At 31.6% G+C, this 25,789-nt stretch overlaps 2 protein-coding genes across 2 annotated transcripts in view; both read left to right on the top strand.

The window, feature by feature from the left end:
• Positions 1 to 10,175, top strand: part of LOC134705939 (hemicentin-1-like) — a 62,301-nt gene extending 52,126 nt beyond the window's left edge. Inside the window, exons 25-31 of the mRNA XM_063564655.1 lie at positions 299 to 598; positions 1,187 to 1,492; positions 2,557 to 2,811; positions 4,534 to 4,821; positions 8,931 to 9,182; positions 9,354 to 9,617; positions 10,114 to 10,175. Coding sequence (XP_063420725.1) covers positions 299 to 598; positions 1,187 to 1,492; positions 2,557 to 2,811; positions 4,534 to 4,821; positions 8,931 to 9,182; positions 9,354 to 9,617; positions 10,114 to 10,175 — 1,727 coding nt within the window. The remainder of the gene's footprint in view (positions 1 to 298; positions 599 to 1,186; positions 1,493 to 2,556; positions 2,812 to 4,533; positions 4,822 to 8,930; positions 9,183 to 9,353; positions 9,618 to 10,113) is intronic.
• Positions 10,176 to 17,475: 7,300 nt separating this feature from the next.
• LOC134697596 (uncharacterized) lies at positions 17,476 to 25,501 on the top strand. The gene is made up of 5 exons (XM_063559882.1): positions 17,476 to 17,512; positions 18,455 to 18,499; positions 21,397 to 21,432; positions 23,785 to 23,859; positions 24,116 to 25,501. Exons 1-5 carry the CDS (start codon positions 17,493 to 17,495, stop codon positions 24,327 to 24,329), a joined length of 390 nt encoding a protein of 129 aa, XP_063415952.1. The 5' UTR covers positions 17,476 to 17,492; the 3' UTR covers positions 24,330 to 25,501.
• Positions 25,502 to 25,789: the final 288 nt, after the last annotated feature.

Below are 25,789 nucleotides of genomic sequence, written 5' to 3'. Positions count from 1 at the left end.
CAATACTAAGCCACAAATAGGCATTAGGGAATATTTTTTAAAATTTTTCCAATGAACCCACCTGCAACCCAACATGGTAGACAAGGATAAGAAAAACTATAGACGGAAAATGTTTAGCGAAACAGAACTCTTAGAGCCTTATGTTTTAACCATGCAATAAATCAGGAAATTCGGGTAGACATCGACTCAAGTCTACCCTTTCTTTGTTTCTTAAAATATCCTGTTTGTAAGATGTTGAATGATAAATAAAAAACATCAACAAAGAATCGTTTTTCAAAATGTAACTTATATTTTATAGATGTTCCTAGTGTGAGTCTTTTACGGACATTTTTTATTGGTAATTATGGTCAAACAATTATACTTGGCTGCACGGTTTCTGCTTATCCTACTGTTACATCTGTTTACTGGCATAAAGTTTCGGGTAGTACAACTTCTACTGTAAACATGTCTAGCGCCAGATATAATGGATCATCTGTCGATACACCATCCATTACTATAACTAATCTCAATAGTAATGATGCGGGAAATTATACATGTCTAGCAGCTAATTCTGTTGGAACTGGTCAGAGTAGACAAGGACCTTTAACAGTTATCGGAAGTGAGTATATATTTATATAAGAAAAACAATTTTGGTTCAGGTAAGCAATGCAATCATTAGTTTTAAAACTAAAAAAGAGTATATTTAAACCAAAATTATAGCTCATGAGTTTTCATAAGATATAGTATCAGATATGTTAAACCACGATGAAAACATATTGCGTTTGGAAATATGTTGGCCTATAATCAGTCTTCAGAACAACAAATATGGAGATTCGCAATGGCACATCTTTATCTGAGTTAAAACAAAGTGAATGTTATCAACATTGTGTCCCGTTACGACCGTTAATGATACACAATACCAAAATAGTCTATTCAGCTATAAAGTGCCCGACACTCAGATCAGAAACAATTCAAGCCCACATGCTTATTTTGCTTTACATTCATATGAATATGATATAAATAATTTTATACAAATTTTGATTATTATAAATCAAATATATTTAACTTGAACACATTAAAAAATGTATACTTTCTTATAGATTGTAGTTGCTTAATCCTATTTGTGTTATTGTATAATGTAAATAGATAAATTTGACATCTTTGATAATGTGTAGCCTGTGACAGCCCCTTTTTATTATTGTTATAGGCCTCCCTAAAGTATCGATACAGCAACCAACGTATTCAACAAAGATTGGAAATACCATCACACTAGTTTGTGAAGTGTTTGCAGATCCTACTCACACTGCTGTTTACTGGACACGGCAGAGCAACAACGGCAATACAGAAACGCTAAACCCTGCTTCCTCTACTAAATATTCTGGTTCAACTATACAGTCACCGTCGCTGACTATCTTTAATGTAGTCTTATCTGATGAAGGCAATTATACATGTTATGCAACTAATCTGGTTGGTACAGGTCAAAGCTTAAAGACGTTCTTTCATGTTATCGGAAGTAAGTATACAAAGGTGATACAGTATCAAATACATATTTGTGATAAATGAAATCACGACAAAGTGCACGATAAAATGAGCAATTTGACTGCTGCATCGTAATGGCTGCATCTTCTCTTGCATATTTTCTTTCCATTACATTATATGATAGTAAGCTTTGCTTCAAAAATATCTAGAAGCTATATGGATTCCATTTTTATATACCGATTTTAACAAAACACGTCTATACATTGATCATGTTAATATAGCACTGATGAACCGGATTCAAATTGCATCTGTGTGCCTCCTGCCTTTGTTAGTCTTGAATTTTTTTTTTTTAATTTCTTGTGTATAATTTGGAGTTAAGTATGATGTCAAATATTACAGAACTAGTATATATGTGTGTCTAAGGGAAAGCTGAATAAACCTCCGGGTGTGGGAGTTTTTCGCAGCATTGAAGACCTATTTGATAGATTCCCCATTTCCATTCAATTTTACTTTAGATAGTGAATTTTATTGATCTTTTGATCTGAAAGCAAATTCAATAAAAGTGACAAGGTCAGCGGATACTACAAATATGTGACATTATTCTTACAAATCGCAGGTTGTTGCTTTGTGATTGGTTTAACACCGACACGTGGTGACTCTCTATGGATTTGAAGGGTGTAATTTATCTACAAAACACATCCGAAAAAGTTCCACATGCGATAAATTTATCATTATACGGTTTATATCACTATCAACAATGTAAAGGAAAGCGATCAATGACAGTATGTCTGTCAAGCTTCAAATAGCGAGGTAATAGGAACGAGTTATAATGTCACATTGACTGTAACTGGAGGTACTAGATATATATTTTGAAAGAAATGATTGCACTAGTATTTCAGTTTTAAAATACCCCCGCGTAGCAATAGTTCTTTTCTGTATTCAGAGAAAACATCTTTTATTTTCTGAAAAGAAGATAGCATAAACTAGCAAATCTTTGAGTTATACAGATATTTCCAATATAAATAGTAAATAATGCATTACATTTTGGGTTATATGATTTTTATACTAATTTTCTATTATTTTTTTTTTAATTTTTAGATGCACCTTTTTCCATTGTAATAAGACCAAGTACAATATCAGTTAATGCAGGCCAGTCTATAACAGCTACATGTACAGCCGAAGGCAGTCCAATAATAACATTCACCTGGTTTAAGGGAAATTCAACTTCACAGTTTTCAAATGGTTCTATCCTTAACATAACATCCGTAAACCGATCTCATGCTGAAACATACCAATGTAGAGCTGCGAACGCCTTTGGAAATTCAACCGCAACTGTTTCCGTGGACGTTAAATGTAAATATTTATCTATCATTTATTAATCACAGAAAATCCTCATAAGTAAAACAAATTTAAAAAAAATCCATGTTTATGAGTTGGTGTGACAAACGCGCTCTTTGTCCACAAAAAACTCAATAAAACCAAAAACAGCTGGAATGCAAATAAGTTAGAATGTTTTAGAACACTAATTGATAAAACAAAACAAACATTGAACCGATCAGCAAATACGTCTATCTGTGTACATTACTGACGACTTTTAAAAAAATTCGGTAACGAATCCTTTTCTAGCGATGGGTTCGACCTTGTTGTTTTTAGACATCTTTATGGATATCAACGTATTATTTGCTACGCCAAACACTAATTTTTGCCACGAAACCTTCTGACTCCAGTATTGCACTAAAAACATAACAGTTGAAGGAACGAAATACGAAGTTGAAAAGCATAAAAAAATCTATTCCCAGATGTGCAGAATACAAACAAATTAGAGAAACAACTTTAGTGTCTAGATGTGTTCATTATGACTTGAACGATTCATTAACAGAACATGAACACATAATTTTAAACTATGTCATTACCTTGGTGCTGTTAAAATTTATATAATGTACTTTTCTTGCATATTGGTTTGTCATGTGTGCATTCCTTTACAAAAGATATCAATTGCAAACAAGTCGGAACAGTCAAAATTTAACACAAAAAGCTAAAATAAGAGAAAAAAAAGTATAAATGAATCTTTTCACCTAAACAAATACGCTATGACAAATATCAGATAACTAGTATTTCTTTTGATATATCACATTTTGATTAATTACTTTGCATACTGAAGTGGCTAACAAACGAATTTAAGTGTTTAACGAAATAAACCAACTGTGTCCAAAATCAAGACAAGAACATTTCCCAATTTTCTTGTTCTCTTTTGGTCGGGTTGTTGACCTTTACATACATCCACATTTTCATTTTGAGGTTTATATAATTATCTTTTTTTAACATCGAATTACAATAATCGCACTTTGAACTCTATTTACAACGTAATACAAGGTTTTTACCTATTTCTTAATCTTAAAAAAAACCTCTACACTGTACCACTTTGAATAATTGAATTCACATTAGAAGAGTATATACGACGGCGAAGTGTTAATTTATCTCCTTTAATAATTCTCAACACAACATTTCGTATGTGGATTGCTTATGTATTCACAAGTATGATTTATTTAAAGTACTTGTGTTGCATTAATTGTGTAAGTGACATGCTTATAGCTTAATTAACACTTTTTAAATTTTCAATTTCTCAATTAGCAAAAACGAATCATTACTTCTAAGTACACATGTACAACAATTAAAATACTTACATTGCAATTTCCTTCTATCGAGATAGTTTGTAAGTATAGATGTTTATTTCCGAAAGCAAATGTTTTCTTAAAGATTTGAATACAGTTGTCACTAAAAAAAAACAACAATGAACACCTTCTTTTTTTTTGTCCCACTATAATTCTAAAACAAGTTATGAGTTTGTTTAGAATCTCCTTGTCTGATGGCTTCAAATTCTTCATTACATTGTTTTTTTAAAATAGTGTGCCTAAAATAAGGAATTGCTGTTTTTGTTCATTTTCGTTTCCGTTACATATAAAATAACAGGCTACATATGCTTTAAAATGTCTGAATAACTAAGCTAAAACCATAATTTAAAAAAAAAATAGATGCATAGAATTACAAACCAGTTAAATCTTTTTTTGTTAACAGATATACCAGATGTAACTATCACACAGCCGTCTCAAGGCGCTATTAGACAGAATATTACAATACAGTGCTCTTACGTTTCTAACCCTGATTCTACTAATGTTACATGGAGTAAAGGAAACCAAGGCATTACTCTTGATGGTAGCAAATACGTAGGGGGTAGCTTGTCAAATCCTAGCCTTACAATCACTAATCTGACTGCTTCTGATGAGGGGCCATATAGATGTTCAGTGGTGAACACCGTTGGCCAGGGAAATTCACCATTTGTCATTCTGTCAGTTGATACATCAGGTAAGTGAAAAAAATCATAATAAACACTTTTATATTTTGAATAATCATATGTCATCATATTTAGTGATAGTAGTAGGGTGTATTTCATATTCAGATTTGGAGCTAATTCATGGGGGCTTTAATATATCGTGATTTTACCACGGGTTGGCCCTTTATGACAAATATTTTACCCTGAGCGATAGCGAGGGGTAAAATATCGGCATAAAGGGACAACCCGTGGTTAAATCTAGATATATTCAAGCCTCCATGAATTATTTCGATTCTTATAGGACAAATACGGCAATTCTTTTGGATTGAAGCGCTCTAGGTGGAGGCTAATATTTGCCGTTCCCATAAATACACGCACTATTGAATTGGCGTAAAAGAACGGAACAAACTGAATTAGTGACATGCTTAAACTATTTAAAATAATGTATTTAGATAGTTTTGGATAAATTTAAAAAAAAATTACTTATATGTCTTGTATGTTTAAAAAAATTGGTTAATATCACATTTTAGCATCGTTTGTTAACGTTTTCTTGTTGTGATAAATTTCAGTTTCACAAGCGTGTATTTTCCCGTAAAATGCTAATATTCTGACGTCGTTGTTCTATGACGTCGGATAGCTCGTTCATCAAAATACATATGACCTGGAGGTACAATAGGAACAGCCCTAACAATATATTCATATTTTACCACGGGTGTGTACTCAAAGCGTTTGAAGGACGTCATGTTAGAATTTGAAATGAAATCAATTGTTCTTGATATATGATTTGTCGAAATACAACTCTTTAATTACTTGAACCCCAGATTATAACTTTTTCCTGCTGTCAACTAATGTTGCTTGCGTAGGTCTAATGATCATTTTAAAGTGTAATTAACTTTTCCTCTTTTCCTCTTACAACAGCAAATTCAGCTTGATTTTATCAACCGTCCAGCGGCATTAGGCACTCGAAGTAGTTTCTAACTTTTGAATACCTCAAATCCCGGAAACAGTGCCTTTATTTTTAATGCGATGCGCAACTGTCAATAAAATTGTGTATGATTTTGACATCATAGTTAATTCTTCAGTTGATCCTGTATATGCCATGCGCCTCGAGTGAAAAATTATGATCATGAACCTTTTCAGAACTTATAACAAAGAACTATTCGTTAATTTATCCATCACTAACCTCAGGATCGGACGGACCGTCAACATATTTATTTGGATGCTAATAAATCGCGAATACATCCACTATCAAACAATGAGTTTTCTGTATACAGCTGAATTGGATTTCAATGTTTTTTTTTCACTCGAATAGGTTTCAGAAAAATTAATAATTGCCTCTTATTTCAATTGTTTTGTTTACCATTTTTGATATACTCCAGGGTTTTCTATCTCAGGCATATATTACTTTAGCTGTATTAGACAAACTATTTGGGAAATTTGGTTCTCAATGCTCTCCAACTTCGTATTTTATTTGGCCTATTTAACTTTCTTGGAATCGAGCGTCACTGATGAGTCTTTTGTAGACGAAACGCGCGTCTGGCGTATATACAGCATTTAGTGCTGGTATCTATGATGAGTTTATTTCCACATAACGTGTCACATAAGACAGCTTCCGCCATTTTTATGCTCCTGACATGAATTATTTTACAAACTTATGAATTATTGCAATTGTTTGATATTTTGAATAATTTAAAAAAAAAAGCAAATTTAAAGTCGCTTTATCTTCGTGAAGTATGTGCAACTTTCGTTGTACCAGATGTAAAAACTGAAAAAAGATAAGGTTTATGTAACGATATATTATTTTTATCATTGCATTATTCTTTGAAATAAATCCCACAACACTAAGAAATGATTAAAAAAGATTACAAAATGTAAGCTGTGTCGAAATTATGATTAAGTCTAGTCAGTCTAGTTCGTGTACTACCGGTTTTGTATTGAACTCACGAAGAATGAGGCAAGTATTTGTACTTATCGTAAATGTTATTAGAATCTTAGTTTTTTTATATATGCTTACTGATAATTATAGATTATCGTTGATCATCTCAACGAGATTGATTTTTCTCGCTTGAGCTGGTACAGCGAAAGTGAGAAAAGCAAGCGAGTTGAGATGACCAATGATAATCTATTTATCGCTATTTTACCTATGACGACGTTGTCAATTTCATCATGTTCATGTCAATTTCGTTAGCAACGCCACGTGGCCTCCTTAGTTTCTAGTGATAATTATTCCATCTCAAGCGAGTAGCATGATATGAAAATTATCACAAAAAAAGATCAAACGAAAAATGCACAAAATAGCGATAATGAAATTTAATAATAAAAAAAACGTCTATAAAGGCACAAAAAACGACACACGTAGCTTTGCTTTGTTCTATTACTCCGCAAATATACTAGATTATACTAGGCACATTATGGCCAAGAGCTATAAGAACATAATTGAAAGCATCTACTAAAATTTGGGTTTTATATTGGTAAATGTTTGCAAACTTTTTTGTCTTATTGATTTGTATGCGGAAGAAATTATGAAGTTTCTGTCTTTCGTCCTAGTGTTTGTAGGGACAGCGTGCGTAACATCTATCGAAACATTATTCCCTGTCTTTTAGAAATGGGATTTTATTTGAATTAAAAAACATGTTCCTGGTATTCTATTTTGTAGCGTTCAGATTTAAGTATAAATAACATCAAAATTTCATACGGGTTACCTAAAGGTCTGTTGGTCTTACTTTTGAATCTGCCTTCAACTGGAGGCCTTATACAATCTATACATGTTTATGGTCGAGCCTTCGACTTTAGTCGAAAAAGCGAGACTAAGCGATCCTTCATTCCGTCGTCGTCGTCGGCGGCGGCATCGGCGGCCTACACAAATATTCACTATGTGGTTAAAATTTTTGAAATTTTAATAACTTTCTTAAACCATACTGGATTTCTACCAAACTAGGACAGAAGCTTGTTTATGATCATAAGAGAGTATCCAGAAATAAATTTTGTGAAAATAAAATTCAATTTTTTTTCCGTATTTTACTTATAAATGGACTTAGTTTTCTGCGGGAAAACATAACATTCACTCTGTGGTTAAAGTTTTTTTTAAATTTTAATAACTTTCTTAAACTATCCTGGGTTTGTACCAAACTTGGACAGAAGCTTGTTTATGATCATAAGATAGTATACAGAAGTTAATTTTGTGAAAGTAATTTTTTCGTATTTTACTCATAAATGGACTTAGTTTTTCCGCGGGAAAACATTACATTTTTGGTTCTTCTGTAGATCAGTGAAGGATATATATATTATAATATCAAGTGACCGAATTTAAGTTGTAAATCATTGAAATCTAAAATATATCTAGGTATTTGGAATGAAGTGACATTGTATTGAATAATAAAAAAAAATATAAATGACAAGAAATTTTCAATTTCTAACAACATTCTTCAATAGACATAGGAAGATGTGGTGTGATTGCCAATTAGACAACTCTCCATCCAAATAACAATTTAAGAAAAGTAAACCATTATAGGTCAATGTACGGGCTTCAACACGGAGCTTTAATGTTTATATAGAGCACTTTTTGAAATAATATAAAAGTTCTTAACGTTATTTTTCTGCCGTTTATATGTATCCAGGAAAAACGCCCCTCATTCATAGTTTATTTTACAAAAGTTGGATACTGATGTCGTTTTTTTTCTATAACTAGAGAGTACTTCAGTTCAGTTGTCTATGTCTTGACACCGGTATGAGTTTAAATTTCTGTTTAAAAAGTTCTGTTTGGAATATCTTTGGCACAGTTTGTCTGTTTTGTTTTGATATCATTTAGTTTTATGCCTCATCTACAAATTATACTTTTCTCAGCATCAAATTTCTTTTTAAATTTGAGAGATCCTGATGATGATGATGGTGATGATGATGATGATGATGATGATGATGATGATGATATCACTCCGGGTATACATAATTTATTACGCTTCATTTGCAATGTGGAAGAGTGTACCAATGTATGAAGGGTTTTTATCTGCCTTTTTCTAAGAAAAGTAAAAATCGGTTATACTAGTATATCTTAAACCATTTCCATCAATTAATGTTTACAGAAAATCTTGATGTTTCTATAAATGCTTTGAAAACAGAAATTTTCAATACAATGTTTTTACAGTTGCGCCATATAACATAAGAATAGTACCAAAAGGTATTGTAGTACAAGAAGGTAAAAATTTCACCCTTACTTGTGAGGCTGATGGTGATCCTGCTCCAACCTACCGATGGTATCAAAATGACAATATTGTACGTGAAGGAGCTGTTTATACCATACGTATTGCCAATTCGACTGAACACGATGGTTCAATTCTGTGTGAAGCTTTCAATTCTTTGGGAAGAATAGCTGCAAATGAAGATGTTGTTGTTCAATGTGAGTTATATTTATTCATTTAAACAATTAAATTATCGAAACAAATTTCATTTATATATGAGGAAATAGTTTGTTTTATCTATGTTGAGCAAGACTAGTTATGTGTATAACCACATTTTTCCCATCGATCATTCTAACATTTTCATTAACTTTTTTTTTTATAATTGGCAGATAGACCAGTGAGTACCGTTACACAGATAAGTATTACACAAATTGATGCTATTACTGTCCGTCTGAGCTGTGACACACGTGCCAACCCATCGGCTACTGTATGGCAATGGTTTAATAACGGTATCACCATGCAAGAAACCAGCAAGGTGATATTGGTTGCTATGGATGTGACTAATGCAGCTAGAACGTTTACCTGTAAAGCTACAAACATTATAGGACTATCCCCTTTAATCCCCTTCAATATTCCTGTAGTAACGACGACAGGTATGCTTATTTTTCTATAAATAAGACATAATTGTACATACTAATTTATGAACGTGAGTCCGGTGCACTTTTTTATTTTAACCGTCATAAAGAAAACTAAAACCAAACAATGAAGCGAAAGCGTGAAAAATTAGATATGTCCAAAGAAGAGCGACAACTTATCTAATGATACCGTGATACTTCAACAAGTTTGACTAGGGCTGATCGTAGGATTTGCACAATTCTATTTTGTTAGTTTGATTAGGGACATTCCGTTTTGAATTTTCCTTGTAGTTCAGTGATTTTACCTTTAAGCTATAACATCATGTATAATCCACCATTTTCTACATACCCCAACTCCTGTACCAAGACAGTAATAAATTTTAAACTATTTATTAAAAATTGTTGACTAGTTGCAGTACCCTCCCCTATATATATAGCCAATGAAGATGAACAGACCAACAGCGGTACGCAGAATATAGTTATTTGGTGCAAATGTGTTTGTATGTTATTTCAGGGGTCTATTGGATCAGTGCATACAGCTATATAATTAATGATATAAATTCATCTAAAGCATAATGACACAGGTCTTTATACTTATTTTTTCTGCTTACATTTTTTAGTGTTTTTTTTTATTAAGATATTAAAATTTTGATCGTATGAAATGCTAATGTAAATTTTATTTTACAATTTAACACCTGCAATAATCATATTATTTCGACATTCCTTTACAGCAATTCCAACAGGTAAGCAGAATAAGATTTCTAGGCTTAATAAGCTTTTCTCATATTTTGTATTAAATCTATTCAAGTACATTGGATAAATGCCCCTGTGGGGGCGGGTGAGGGACTGTTCGACCTTCAACAATGATACATACTCATACCGCATAATCGGGTATAGACAACCATGATAATAATATAAAAACAAAGGACAACAATCTTCAAAATACGTGTGAGCACAGTAAATAAAAACTTGTTTAGTGCAATTAAGTCTAGGAAGAAACCCTCAGACTTAAATCCTAACCAGTGCATATTTCACAAAAAAGTCATATACAATCAAAGAAAAATTAGTACATAACCATGGCAATAAATTTAAACAGTACAAATGTGGTCGGCCGTAACTACTTTTGGCATTTAGTAAATATGTTTAGTCATATCCGTTCAATTAAGGTTGTGGAATATATATAATCGACCCCTTACTATTTAAGTAAACAGTACTGCAATGATATTAGATGATGAGTCCAATACACATACGGATATATCGTTAGTTATGTTTTAATTTTTCATGAAAAAAATCAATGTTAGTTCCAATACAAACAATATAAACTCACTTCATATCCTATATTATAAAACATAAATATAGTTACTGATTGTAATCAAACATTAGCATTGAATACTAATTTAATATAAAGTAGATTCATAAATTATGTGGTTCCAATTTTCTGATTCAATACCACCAAAACAATTAATATTCTAGTATATTTTATGCTAAAGGTTTACTGTGATGTATTTACCTTATAGTTCCTGAGTATATTTTATGCTAAAGGTTTACTGTGATGTATTTACTTTATAGTTCCTGAGTATATTTTATGCTAAATGTTTACTGTGATGTATTTACTTTATAGTTCCTGAGTATATTTTATGCTAAAGGTTTACTGTGATGTATTTACTTTATAGTTCCTGAGTATATTTTATGCTAAAGGTTTACTGTGATGTATTTACTTTATAGTTCTTGAGTATACTTTATGCTAAATGTTTACTGTGATGTATTTACTTTATAGTTCCTGAGTATATTTTATGCTAAAGGTTTACTGTGGTGTATTTACTTTATAGTTCCTGAGTATATTTTATGCTAAAGGTTTACTGTGATGTATTTACTTTATAGTTCCTGATCCTCCAAATACACTGGATGACGGTGAAATAGTTGCAATCATCCTTGCATGTGTGTTTGTTGTACTGTTAGTGGTCGGAGGCGTTGTGTGTTGCAAGTGTCAAGGTACGGATTACTTAACTGATACTGTATTCACAAATTATAGACATTTGAATAATGAAACGTATCCCTTTTCTTTCATCAAAATGAATTTCAAATATGGCAATCATTCTGAAATCTCGAAAAGAGTTAAAAAATAGAAAATGTTTATATACATGTTATTTTAATATGCTTTCAACTTTTTATCAGATTCATGTTTACTGATTTAACTTAAATTTTCATATTCTATTTATAAGATAATAAAATGTATGTTCAAACTACAATAAGTTAGTTAACACAACATGAACAAAATAATACATATCTCAATTGTGTATTTTTTAGTCAAGAAGCTATCTAGTTATCTTTCGACATAACCACCAGAGACTACCGATTGTCAAATAACCCGATATAAACATACATATTGCCGTTTGAACTGTTTTATACTAGTAATGTTTTGGGCCCTTCATAGTTTGCTGTTCGGTCTGAGCCTCTGTGTTGAAGACCATATCTTGACCTATAATGGTTTACTTTTATGAATTGTTAGTTGGAAGGAAAGTTGTCTGACTGGCACTCATACCACTTCTTCTTATATCTACATAGATTTAAATAAGTGCAATTGAATTGTATAGGTCTGTTTGATTTCATGTTATGTTTAATTGAAATAACAAAGTAGTATTTCGGAATAAGAAGCCAATAACTGAAAACTTGTGGTATTTTGATAACAGATTCTCAATTTACTAGCAAATTAACTAAAACGTCCTATTCTACTAGAAGTTATGATAATATGAATTTGAAATCTAAGAAGGTGATCTACAGAGTATAATGTAACCTATGCGGACTGATATGCATCGGTGAAACGAAAGGAAGGCTTAACAAATGTATGAGCGGCCATAGATCAAACATCAACAACATTGCTAGCGACATTCTTTACAATCATTTTTATTATTCAAACCAATACAAACTTGCACCTATAATATCGCAAGTCACAGACTTTTTAAAGTCATAAGAAACGTGTGAGAGGTGACAAGAAATGTATATCCAATTCTTGAACCAATGCATTTATATATCATAAACTTATTCCTCTGTGCGCGATTTTATCATTGTTAACGCAAATTAAAAAGGCTAAATAAAGTACGAAGTTGTATTCCTAAAACAAATTGCCAAATCCAGCTAATGTTATCTATGCCTGAGGTAGAAAAGCTTTAGTTTTTTTCAAAATTTCAAAATTTCGCTCTTGTAACCAAATATTGCGCTTTATACGATATCCTCAGAATGTATCGTTATAAGTTTTTGAATACGAATAAGTCAAATAATCATTTTTAGCAAGATTTAATATTATAATTTGGCATCAATTAAATTTAATGATGCCAGTACTGTTAGAAATTTATACCCTGCTTGAGAGCTTCTTAAACAAGGTTAGGTATGCTATTTACAGCAAAATTGACATATAAGTGCATTCAAATACCTAAAAGTTGTATAATTTGTCCTCTTTTAATGTAGTTTTATGATTTAAAATAGAAAAAAAAAGATTTTTTTTTGTAATATTACCCAACAAATGAGACAGACTTGAAGTTTTTCACTATGATCCAGCATTTATTTTTAAATCACCTTTTGTCGCGTTTCAACATCAACTGCTAACCTTCATAAAATCTTTATTACTGAACCAATTTTAAAAACTAAGGTACCATTTTAGTCGTAACAGCTATTAGAACATAGAAAATATACTAAAAGTTGAGGCTGGAGGGGGAAAATTTCACCTTAAGGTAGCACTCTACATTTAGGTGTGTAGTTTCGCATTTTGGCCCCTGTGAATTTTTAAAATATGAGAGCTAGTGTGAAATAAAATTAATTTTTGGATAGCTGAGTACTAAATAGCCTTCGTATTGGGTTTATATGAACATAGGGATTATGTAATGCATGTAATATAGGCTGTTTTCTGTATGACAGTCCGTATTTGCATGCCCATACCATACATTGGTCCTGCAATTATTGTAATGTTTTTTTCCAACTTTTTGTGGCACGAACTTTGTGATTAGATTTTACGAAAACATGAGGCGAAAGACACCCATTTTTTTATTTGACCATTATGAAGATCTATGCAAACCGTTTCTAAAAACATTAAGGGCCATTCTTAAGAATCAAAGGCTTTGGAAAAGTCTATGAACAATAACACCCCATCTATTTAATTTTTTTCTGTGTAGTATATTATATCTTGAATCTTGAACCAGGTTCAACCCACCACTTTTTTTCCCCTTTTGAAATATTGAGATAAGACGTGGCACGGTACTTGTCTATCCCAATTAATGTATTTGGTTTTCATGTTATACTTGTTATTCTCGTGGTGTTTTGTCTAATGATTGGTCCGTTTCTGTGTGTGTTACGTTTCAGTGTTATGTCGTTGTTCTCCTCTTATATTCAATGCGTTTCCCTCGGTTTTAGTTTTATACCCCGATTTTGTTTTTTGTCCATGGATTTATGAGTTTTGAACAGCGGTATACTACTGTTGCCTTTATATATCTTGAATCTGCCGATTTTTTATTTATCCATTCTGATCGCTATGAATAATTGTGGACAACACTACCTTTAACCGCTGCGTTAAGGCAAAGGCCATTAGCTTAGTGTCTACAATTAATAAGGTGATTCGCTTATAGTTAACTTATGATAATGGATCATTTTGTTTTATATAGTAAGGAAATAACACCTTTTTTTTGGAGTGTTGTTATTTCTTCTGTATTAAACACGTTCACTGCAGATTCATTTATGTATGACCTCAAATACGATCAAATTCTACACTGAAACCATCTATTCAAGGGGTTTATTTAGTTTCATATTAAATATAGCATTTGTACATTCCTCTACTGTTAGGTTGCCACCCAAGAGTTCACTTTCAGTATTGGATAGTGAGTGATTTATCTTTCTTTCACTGATACAATTTATTTCGAAAGGCCCTGGTTCAGTAATTTATACAAATTATGATAAAAATTTTCCCAAGAATAATAATATCGGTTGCAGATATAGTTTTCTTAGTTTGTCTTGATTTTTCAACACCCAAAACATATTTTGAGTTTTTCCCTTCTTCTGTCCATCTGATTCGGGATCTGATTTGTGCACCTCTTTTTTCCTTTACATATAAGTTTTGTAAATTGTTCTCTACATTTTTTATTTTTATTTTAAAATGCCGAGAATTACTTGATTTTTCAGACAAGAATTTTAACTTATTTTCTAAGTGATTAATTTTGGAAACCTAACATATACTCTCACAAAACTTACCAATGGAAAAATTCTGGATAATCATAGTTCTGCTCTATTTTTCTTCGCAATTTCAACCAAATATGCAGAAATGAATCTTTAATCATTGTATTAAATACCAAAACTACATTAGTGTCCTTACAAACAATGGCATATTGCTTGATCTTTCAAGTGATCCTTCTTACATTATTAACATCTATTTTATTAACAAGAAAAGCCGGACTTAAAAGTTTTCTTTAATCTGCCTATTCTAGAGGTGGCGTGAATCAGAAACGGATAATATAGAATTTCAAAAATCTTTAAGAGTATAAACATTCAAAGCCTCTGTCATCGTACAATGCAATTGTATTAAAATATTGACTTTTCAACACTTCACAAAAGTATTCCTCATTCCAAACTAAAAGGCAGATTGAAAAAGTTGGTATTGCTTTACTAATAATGACCAACTTCGACACAAGTATCTTGCCTAGTCTATAGTTTTATTCATTGTGTTTTATGTTAATATATTTGTGTGTTTGTCTTTTTCTTTTTTAAGACATGTTATTGTGAGTTTATTTTCGATCTATAAGTTGGACTCTCTCTAAGGTACCTTTCGCCCCACTTTTAAATAAAAAATAGTTATTTTTGTTTTTACCTGCATAAGAATGATTTTTTGTGTAGATCGAATCAGTCAAAGAAATTGCTGACCTTTGTTTCACTTTTAATGTTTTTTCTTTAAAATCTGCAGCTTTGGTGTTAATTTGAAGGTCACATACATACTGATTCAATTAAATGGAATTATTCTCTTGCAAGTGATTAATTCATTTATATAAAGGATTGAACAAACTAAATCATATGTTTTGTTTTTATATACCTCGTGACTAGTGCCCATTGAAAGATAAGCAACGTTTATCAATTAATGATTTCAGCTGAATGTGCTTCCTTGTGTGGGGGAAAGAAGGAAAGAATTAGTCCACAACCAGAACCGAAGAGAGTAGAAATACCTGTGTACTATGAAGAACCGGATGAATCGGTTATTTCACTGCGTAAATTAGAAATACCAAAATTCAAGAAGGTTAAGTAAGTAAATCAAATATGTGTAAATAACTGCATATTTTAAAGAATATAGGTGCAATTTTTCAACTTGAGTAATGGAATATTTCCCGTTAAAATTCTAGTAAACATTTAAATCACCCGTAACATTTGATGGATGGTAATAACTCAATATAGAATCAAAACGAAATTATTAGTTAGAAATTCAAAATTCATTAAATCCTTGGAAATCATTAAATTTTATAAAATCTACAACAAAGCAATTTACAACAAAAACTTGTTTTTACAAAAAGAAGCAAAAACACAAAAATACTGAATTCAGAGGACAATTCTAAAAGGAAAGTCCCAATGCAAATGACAAAATTAATATTTCCAACAAAGCAAACAAATGGGTAACAATTAACAGTTACTAAAACCAGCAACATATATATTGACACAGTTAGATATACTGTTCCAAGCTAAATCCAACTTAAAAAACTAGAAAAAATAAATACATCATAAGGCGAAATATTTACAAGCGCTATTACGAATTGGCTGACCATTATGGAATATTTTCTTATTGACGTTACCATAATCCCGTCCCCTTTTTGCCGAATTTGATCTACAGAATTAGACTTATTAATGCAATTGTTCTTAGAAAAGCATCACGACGGGATATGAAGATGGGAGCTTTCAAAACACCAAAGACCACTCTCGGGTTTTGCACTATTTTTAGTATTTGTAACATGCCGCTGTCGATTGTTTTTCAACTGATGCCAAATAATTTTTTGTGAGAAGGGCATAACATATTTGTTTGTATATATTTACACTGTCATTCGCAATTAAAGATAGTGCATTGAAAAACTAATAACTGTTTGATAATTCTTTAATCGAAACAAATAAGACATTAAACATTTTTTTTCAGCTAATCAGCATGTTAATTTGTTTTTGTTTTATATTGCAGCGCGTAGTATAAAAATACTTTTTATTTATCTCCGTGTAGAATGGAATGGAATGCTATTACCATCCGGCTAGTTTGTAATCAGATTGCAATCTCCTCCATACAAAACAAGAGGGGCTCGGAAGTGTTTAATCCGTGAATTCCGGGGTTAAAGCAATGAAATCCTGAGGTTCCCGAATTAAAAGAAATTGAAATACCGACATCCGAAATTCATTAAAAAAGAATTCCCGTAATCCGAAAGGGTTAATCCCGAAATCCCAAGCTTAGAAACACCCGATCTCGACGTCCCGAAAAAGGTCCTGCACCCTAAAAAATAATATTGATCTATCTATATCAATGCTTCGAGGTAAACTTCCAGATAGGTCCATCAATAACAAAAAAATAAACAAAGCATAATATTTACAGAAGATAATATTACAAGGTTGAATTGGTGACTTTTATTCTCGAGATCGTTTTCTTGGATTGTTTCTAAATCTACGTTGTATGTTTATATAACAAATTTAAACACTACTGTAAAAGGGAAGTCATTTCCCGTTTCTAACCACGCTTCTGAATATAGAGAAACAAACAAACCAAATTATTGTTATTAAATTTAGTAATGTTTTAAAGCAACACCAGAAGGCAAAAAAAATATATGCTAACAAGATAATTTTACCGTTTTTGATACATTTTTATTTTTATTACAACCTTATAGAACACCCGATTCCATGAAACACAAGAAGGACAGGTGAGTTAAATTTCTGTCCGACGACTTGTGATTTGGGCCATATTTTAAACTTTAAAATTACATATGATTTTTTATATTAATATTTTGGTTCTAGTAAAAGTAGTTTCGGGGTAATGTCGATGAGACAGATATTAAATTAAAAAAAAACAGTTAAAGGTCAACGTACATTAACAATGATTGTATCACTTAGGTAAACATCAATCAAGAAATATATATAAAAGTATCATGAACTATTGATGAACGAGATGTGAAATACAAATGGACAAGAATGTTCATCTGTATATGTATTTCGTAAGGTATGAATATCCGCAAGCATAAAATACCAGCTTAAATAACACCATACGATGGTAGAGAGGGTATTGTACTGTTTGGAAACGAGAAATTAATTGTCGTGGAGTTTATATCGTCCCATTTGGTGGGTTTCGTGTTGTTTATTCTTTAGTTTTCTATGTTGTGTCATGTGTACCATTTGTAGCCATGGCGTTGTCAGTTTATTTTAGATTTATGAGTTTGACTGTCCCTAAGGTATCTTTTGTCCCTCTTTTGTCATAAACCTTTGTAAAAGTCTCAGGACTCTCAATTAGATATTCTTAAATATCTATGTATCTCGATGCTTCGAGGAAAACTTTCAGATATTTTCATTAAAAAAAGAAATACTATTTACAGAAGATAATATTACAAGGTTGAATTGGTGACTTTTATTATCGAAATCGATATGTTTTCTTGGATTGTCTCTAAATCTACCTCGAATGTTTATATAATTAAAACTTCTGTAAAAATAAGGAAGTTATCTCTTCTTTCTAATCACGCTTCCAGATCTAGAGAAACAGTCAAACCAAATCGATAATATTGAATTTAGTAATGTTTTAGTTCAACACTAGTAGGGAAACCAATATGTTTACTAAATAAATTCTACCGTTTTTTATTTATTTTTTGTTGCAGAGAAGAATCTTATAGTACACTCGATTCCAAGAAACACAAGAAAAAGTAAGTGATGTTTGCTGTCGGAAGACTTGTGATTCGGGCCATAATTTTTTTTAATTACGTATAATTTTTTATTGATATTTGGTTCTAGAAAAAGTAGTTTCGGGGTTATTTCGATGAGATAGATACCAAATTTATAAAAAAATATTTAAAGTCAATGTACGTTAACAATGATTTTGTATCGCCCAGGTAAACAGAAATCAAGAATTATTTATAGAAAATTCACGAACTATTGATGAACAGGATATGAAATACAAATGAACAAGAGTATTCATAAACCAGTGACTGAGGATTTTTCAACAAACACAGAGTTTTCATGAATATTCATTATGCAATAGTTCATGAACATGCTTTTCCGTTTGGTGATCTTTTGTCCAACAACCAATTCAGTTTGTCCAATGACTATTGCGTTGACGGACTGTTCGTCAGTAATTAAGTTAATGTAACTTGTTTGTCCACTTTCAATCCACTTCTTATTTCAGGTTTTAAATATAATGCAATGATAACGTAAGCGTATATTATTCTTTGGCAAATATCATTGTAATTTGCGGGCAATGACAAAGCATAAATTACTGTAAGAACACGCAGAAATGATCAAGGTCTCCTATTGGTAAAACATTTTTTGTCGGAATAATAACCCATTCAATGATTATGAATATCTTCGTTATAACGTTTGAACTCTCAGTATGGATCTTCAGAGTCACACACGTTCCAAACACTGAGCCTATCATATAAACTGTATACTTTTAACTATAAGTTGAATTAAGTATTTTAGTTTTGTAGTCTAAACATGGCAACAGTAGTATACTGCTGTAAAATTTTAGGATTACACAATAACTATTTTTTTCACAAACCAAAACCCGAGGAAAACACATCAGATATGAAGAACAACAACAGAACAACAGTAAAACTGAACTGCGACAAAACAGACTCCAACATACATACAAACGAACTATTTGATCACAACTGTTATATCCCAGATTTGGAACAGAATATTTGAACATTAACTGAAGAGTTGAACCTGGTGTTTGGCTAGCCAAAATGTCGCTGATATGGCAATGTTGAAAATGCCACTACAATGACTTGGTTCAGAAATACAGTCCAAATTAAAACAAGACCACTTACAACAGAGAAGTTAATAAAAAAAATAAGACATAACAACATGTAAACTCAGGAATAAAAACGGACACTTCCCAACTATTAACGAAAGTGAACCACTACAATATGACTACTAAATATGCGTCACACGAAGGTTTCACTGCAACCTTTGTTCCAGAACAAGTACATTTCTAAAACGAGAATGTACAACTGGAATTGAATTGTAAAGGTGTTTTTTTATTTTTTTTTAAACCATTACTAGAATAATCATATATAGATGTATTCATAATGGTGTTATATTTTGTTTTAACTAGCCATGTCGAGTTATTTTTATTCCCACACACAACCTGTGTAAAAACAAATAACTTTTAACTTAAAATTATATAAATGGACTGGTTGATAAATTATTTTAAATTTTCCAAATATTTCGAAAATTATATAAATAAAGGCAACAGTAGTATACCGCTGTTCAAAACTCGTAAATCTATGGACAAAAAACAAAATAAATTACACACATGATAAGACATAATGCAATACCATGGCAAACATGCAAAGAAACATCATGACTAAATACATCTTTTGGTTTCAGTTGACAACCCATGTCCTATGATAAAGATCGTATTCGCTCTCTGTATTTTATATCGTTATGATTTTCAATATTCGTATTTGATATGTATATCAACCAACACCAGCGGGTGTGTCATTCTTGTTATGTTGATATTGTTTTAAAAAAAAAGATAGTAACGGGTGTTAAATGAATGAACACTCTATAACATTTTGTTAACCACACAATTGTCAATGTTTTTTTACAACAAGCACGCTAACCCGTATTTATGTTCAGCTGTTTTGGTTTATTCATTCAGACTTAGATCTAAAAGTTAACAATGAGAATCGGTTGAAAGGAGCTTAATTCTAGCAGCGCCTGCATACGGAGAATATATCTTCCAATTGAAACGATATTCCCTTGCTTGTATTTTTTATCATGATTTCCTTGATAGAGAGTTTCTATTCACAAGGAAGATATTAAACCAAGAGTTCCAAATGGTGAAGTTGAAATCATCCCTTCGTCTATTTTACGGACGCCATCACGAGTTGACCGTTATGGGATAACTGTTTCACAAATAATATATATATTAATAAGGCCGTTTCTTCAATCCCTTTCCTTTTTCAAGAATGTGATCTACCGAATTCGAATATTTAACGAGCTTGTAATTACATGAGCAATACGACGTGTATTCCTATGGAGCAGGATCTGCGTAATCTTACGGAGCACCTGCGATCACCCACTGTTTAAGAGGAGGTTTGTGTAGCTAACCTTTAGTTTTTAAGGTTGTGTAATGTACTTTTATTTGTCTTTTTTAGCCAATCTGTCAGTTCAATTTTCGAACTTAAAGTTTGACTGTCCCTCTTATATCTTTTGTTCCTCTGTTACCCCTATTTTTAAAATATTGTTATTAGCAGTCACATGAACGTCTTGTTATTCTAAAATTAAGGAAGCGAACCTCCTCAGGTTTCTGTGAAAAATAAAGGCAACAGTAGTATACCGCTGTTCAAAACTCATAAATTCAAGGACAAAACACAAAATCGGGGTAATAAACTTAAACCGAGGGAAACGCATTAAATATAAGAGGAGAACAACGACAAAACACCGAAACGCAACACACACAGAAACGGACCAAGCATCGAGTATTTAAAATCCAATATTTTAATTTAGTTGTTAGTATCTTCAACGGTAGAGGAAAACAATGTTAGTGTTTAACATCGAACTGTATCATTTTTTCAGTTTACGCTTTTTTTTTCAGACGTGCAAAACATCGCAGGAATAGTAATGTTTACAGGTAATTATATTTTCTGTTGGAATCTATTGATGTGTGAGAGTTTTACATAACATGTTTGTTTATTATCCCGTCGCTGGTAGAATTAGTTTCAGGGTATTGTCAATACGACAAAAGACAAAGAGAAGTAAACAAAAAGAAACTTGTGAGATAGCCCATCTACTGTAACTTTCCCTTTTTTATTTTGTTTTATCGAAAATAACTTTTTTTTAAAATCTTCCGTTACTTTAAATACATTTTTAGACATTGTAAACAATGTCGAAACTGGTAGTTATGAACACACATTCAGACGGAACATTGAAATAAGTGTTATCTTTCATATTTTGACTTCGTACCAATTTTTTCCGTACTCGGAGATTTTAATTTGCTTGCCCAGAAGTATAAAGTTGAATACTAGTTTATTTAATCTTATTTAAGACTTGATGTAAAACAATATAAGTGAACTAAAATTAAATAAACATGCAAAACTAACGAAATAAAGGGGCTCCTCACTCGGGACAGACTACAAAATACAGCGGAGTTTACCATGTTTTGTTAGATCTCAACCCTCTCCAATACCGCTAGCCAATGTAGTTTTTCAGAAACAACAGAGGCCACGAATGAGTCTGCTCCATACCTCAAATAAACTGATTCCTTCTAATTAAAGTAAATTAAAATCGCTCTCGTAAGTATCATACCATCATGAAATATATCAGCAGAACATTACTCGTATCCTGCGAACAACTTTTTTTTTATATAGGATAGACGATTATATTTCCGATACTAAGACACAATGAGTGAATCAACATTAATATTAAAAATATGCGGTTTATAAATGGCCGGACAACAGCATATATCGTAACAATATTCTTTCCAATTAGTTCTGTTTAAAGGTTTGGTTACCTTTTGAGATTAAAGCTAGCATGTTTGTGCTTTGTAAAGAATATTACTATAAAATATTGGATTTTAAATACTTGAAATTATAAAATATCTGATTATTGATTTATATTTACACCTGTTCCATGTACCGATGACATCATTAAGTAAATGGTTTGACCAGTTTGTGATATAGAGGACCCCGGTGTAAGGACCTTTTTTAGTAGTACAGAGATTTATTTCGTATAATTTAAACCCGTTGTTACATACACGAGTGAATCGAACATGCTGAAATATATAAACATCATAAAGAGAATTTCACAATCTTAAAATGGATATCTTGCATCCTTCATCGTAAATGTTGGTATTAAGCTTTCAACTAAAAAGTAAAACCCAAAAAATACTGAACTCTGGGAAAAAATCAAAACGGAAGGTTCGTAATCAAATGGCAAAATCAAAAGCACAAACACCTTAAACTAATTTCATAACAACTATCATATTCCTGACCTTTCTTATGTAAAAAATGTGAACCTAGTTTAATAGCTAGCTACACCTTTCACTAGTATGACAGCCGCATCAAATTCTATTATATTGACAACGATTAACGAACAAAAAAAAACCCAATCATAATAGGTAAACATGTCAAAGAGAAAAGGTTACATTAGAAAATAATGTGTTTTAATGCAAATCACTAAAAAACGACAAACAAATATGTATAAAAGAAGTACAAAACTGCTATATAGACGTTGTATTAAAAAAATTACAGATATTAAAATCAAGATCCAGGAGAGGGGAGTGTTCATTGCTATCAATTTGTCCGAATAAATCTCTTTAGCGTACATACTAAAGTCTTCATTATTGAGTGCTAATATATCATCTAGTATATATATAAAAATGTGTTAAATAAACTCATCATAGATACCAGGACTAAATTAAATGTTTGTATCAGTCATAAATTGTAACTCATACTATCATTGAACAGAAACAAGTTCGCAATTAATAGTTCACAGTTAATGCCCATTTAATCGGGTGTGAGAATTGAGCCTACACTTAGTTATAACTTAGTTATAACATTAACGGTACCAATCCTCCTGCACCTGATGCGCATTTCGACAATTAATGTCTCTTCAGTGGTGTCCAAAGCCAATGTATTGGAAAATCGAAAGCTCATAAAAAGATGAAGAACATAAAACGAACGAAAAGTATAGCAAAATCCATGCATTGAATCATAACTTTGTGTTTGCATCGTGAGCATCGTGTAACAGCTTCACTTTGAGTATGCATCCTTTCCTGACAAGCAATTACATTAGCACCCTTTCTTTGTCTAACCTTCAGATATTATTCTTTTGTATGACAACTTTAGCATATTTTTTTAGTTTGACCTTAGTATCTTTTCTGAACATGACTTTCGGTAGGAATATAATCATAATTGACAGTCCTAACATCTGATTCCTAGTTAATACAAGTTTGTTAATTAATTTTAAATTTTATATTTTCTAGTCGATACTCTGAAAAGTCTTTTGACTTTGAGATTAACAAATTTGAGGTCCTTCAGCCTGAAGATTTCAAACAACCGTAAGTATAGCTTTAATTCTAAGTCACAAATATAATTTGTTTTAAACAAAGGTGTTTTATTTACTACACAATGCATTATTCAAGAAAATCTTGCCTCCACTGACATCGTCATCCTTCGTTTATTCTACACATATGTTGAATATGGATTAGTGTTATGTTATGTTGTTTTGGTTATATAACATATTTTCACAAATTATTGCTCAGTCTCATATCAACTCAATGATATCATAGAACTCATTACTTCATCTTCTTACAGTGATGAAAGACAACTAGCAAGTGAAACCATATATTCTGATACAACTTGCACATATGATGATGAAGAACAGCGTAGAAGACGATGGCGTAGAAAGAAAAAGAAGAACAAGCGTCTTCAAGATCAGCAGATGCGTGACAATGAATATATTTTAGAAGATAAAAATGACAATGTGAGGTATTACGTTCCTCGGTTAGGTCAAGACATGAGAACATGATACTTTGAGGGTATTTTGTGATTCTGAGAATGTTATAATGACCGGTGAATAAGTATTATTTGGAACATGAAAGGTTGACATATGAGATATTGTTTGTATTAATGTTACCGAACACTTTGATAAAGCGTTGTTATAGTAAGAATGACATACAATTTTTTCATACTAGTTGTGAATTATTTGGCACTAGAGTAACATACTGTTTGACGGAATATGATTGTATCTATTCAGAGAGAAAAAAAAGGTGTTAATCTTATTGTGTTTGAAACTATCTTCACATAAAGGCTTTTATTTTGTGTGATAGATAAGGTCGTTAGTTTATTTTTTTGAATTAGTCTACATTTTACACAGTTGACTACGCGGTATGGCCGTGCGGTAACCTATAACTGTTACTTTTTGCGTAATTGTGGTCTCTTGTGGAGATATTTCTCATTGGCAAACGTACCACATCTTCTTTTTTACGTTTAGGTTGTAGAGAAATAGAGAAAGATGTTTTAGAAATGTGTGTTGTCAGAACTATCAATTTTGTATACTTTTAGTACAAGGATATCGAGGCAATGTTTTATAGAAAAAACAACCATCAGTAATAGTTTTCATTAACCGCAAGGTACTTTAAATTTTACGAGACATAATATTCATTTTGTTTAAAACATTTATCAAAGTGGAGTTGCGAAAGGAAAGGTCAATTTCCGCAGTCATTTTGTCAAAATATGCTCACAAAGATTCCTTATAAGCTTGACTGATTTTGCACAAATACATACATTGAAATATCGATGATTTACAATCCTTTTAACCGATAGCATTATACGGTTTCACGTGCTTGCTTTATATTTATGTTCGCATCAGTTCATTTTCCATACAAATGTCTAAGAGATCAACATAATTTTGAACTATTTGGCGTCTATTCTAAAATTCCTATGAACTTGATACATTATAACGAGTCCATGCATTGCTAATTGTTTCTTTAGTACGTTATGTAATTTAATATATTTTATTTTGAGTCAAAATAATGAACATGTATTTGGCAGTTAATGATTCTGCAATTATAGTGTTTATTGTGTGTGGATTTAATAATGTGTTGTTTGGTTATCTTTAGTCGCATTTTTTATTGTGTGTTTGGGTGTTTGAGAGCATTGGTGCATGTTGTTTCTTTTTTAGTTTATTTTAACATTTTGCGTAAATGTTAACTTTCAAATTCATATAAGATATATTTTAATAAATCTATTCAGTTGTATATGTTTTCATGAGTTTTAATTAATTCATTGCAAACACAGACAATCCATTTCTATCTCATCATTACTCAAGATGAACATGTTCAAATGAAATGTTTGGCCTCTAGTATAACTTTCTCTGGTGAATAAACAATATGAACAAATATTGTTCATGTACAAAAGATGAAGGAACCTTCACTGACAACGTTGTCGATGGTTTTACATTGTCATTTTGGGGCAATCAATAGCTGA

Source organism: Mytilus trossulus, chromosome 1, assembly GCF_036588685.1.
Source record: "Mytilus trossulus isolate FHL-02 chromosome 1, PNRI_Mtr1.1.1.hap1, whole genome shotgun sequence".
NCBI classification, from domain to species: Eukaryota; Metazoa; Mollusca; class Bivalvia; order Mytilida; family Mytilidae; genus Mytilus; species Mytilus trossulus.
The sequence above is the reverse complement of the archived record's forward strand: the minus strand, read 5'-3'. Positions and strand labels throughout refer to the sequence as shown.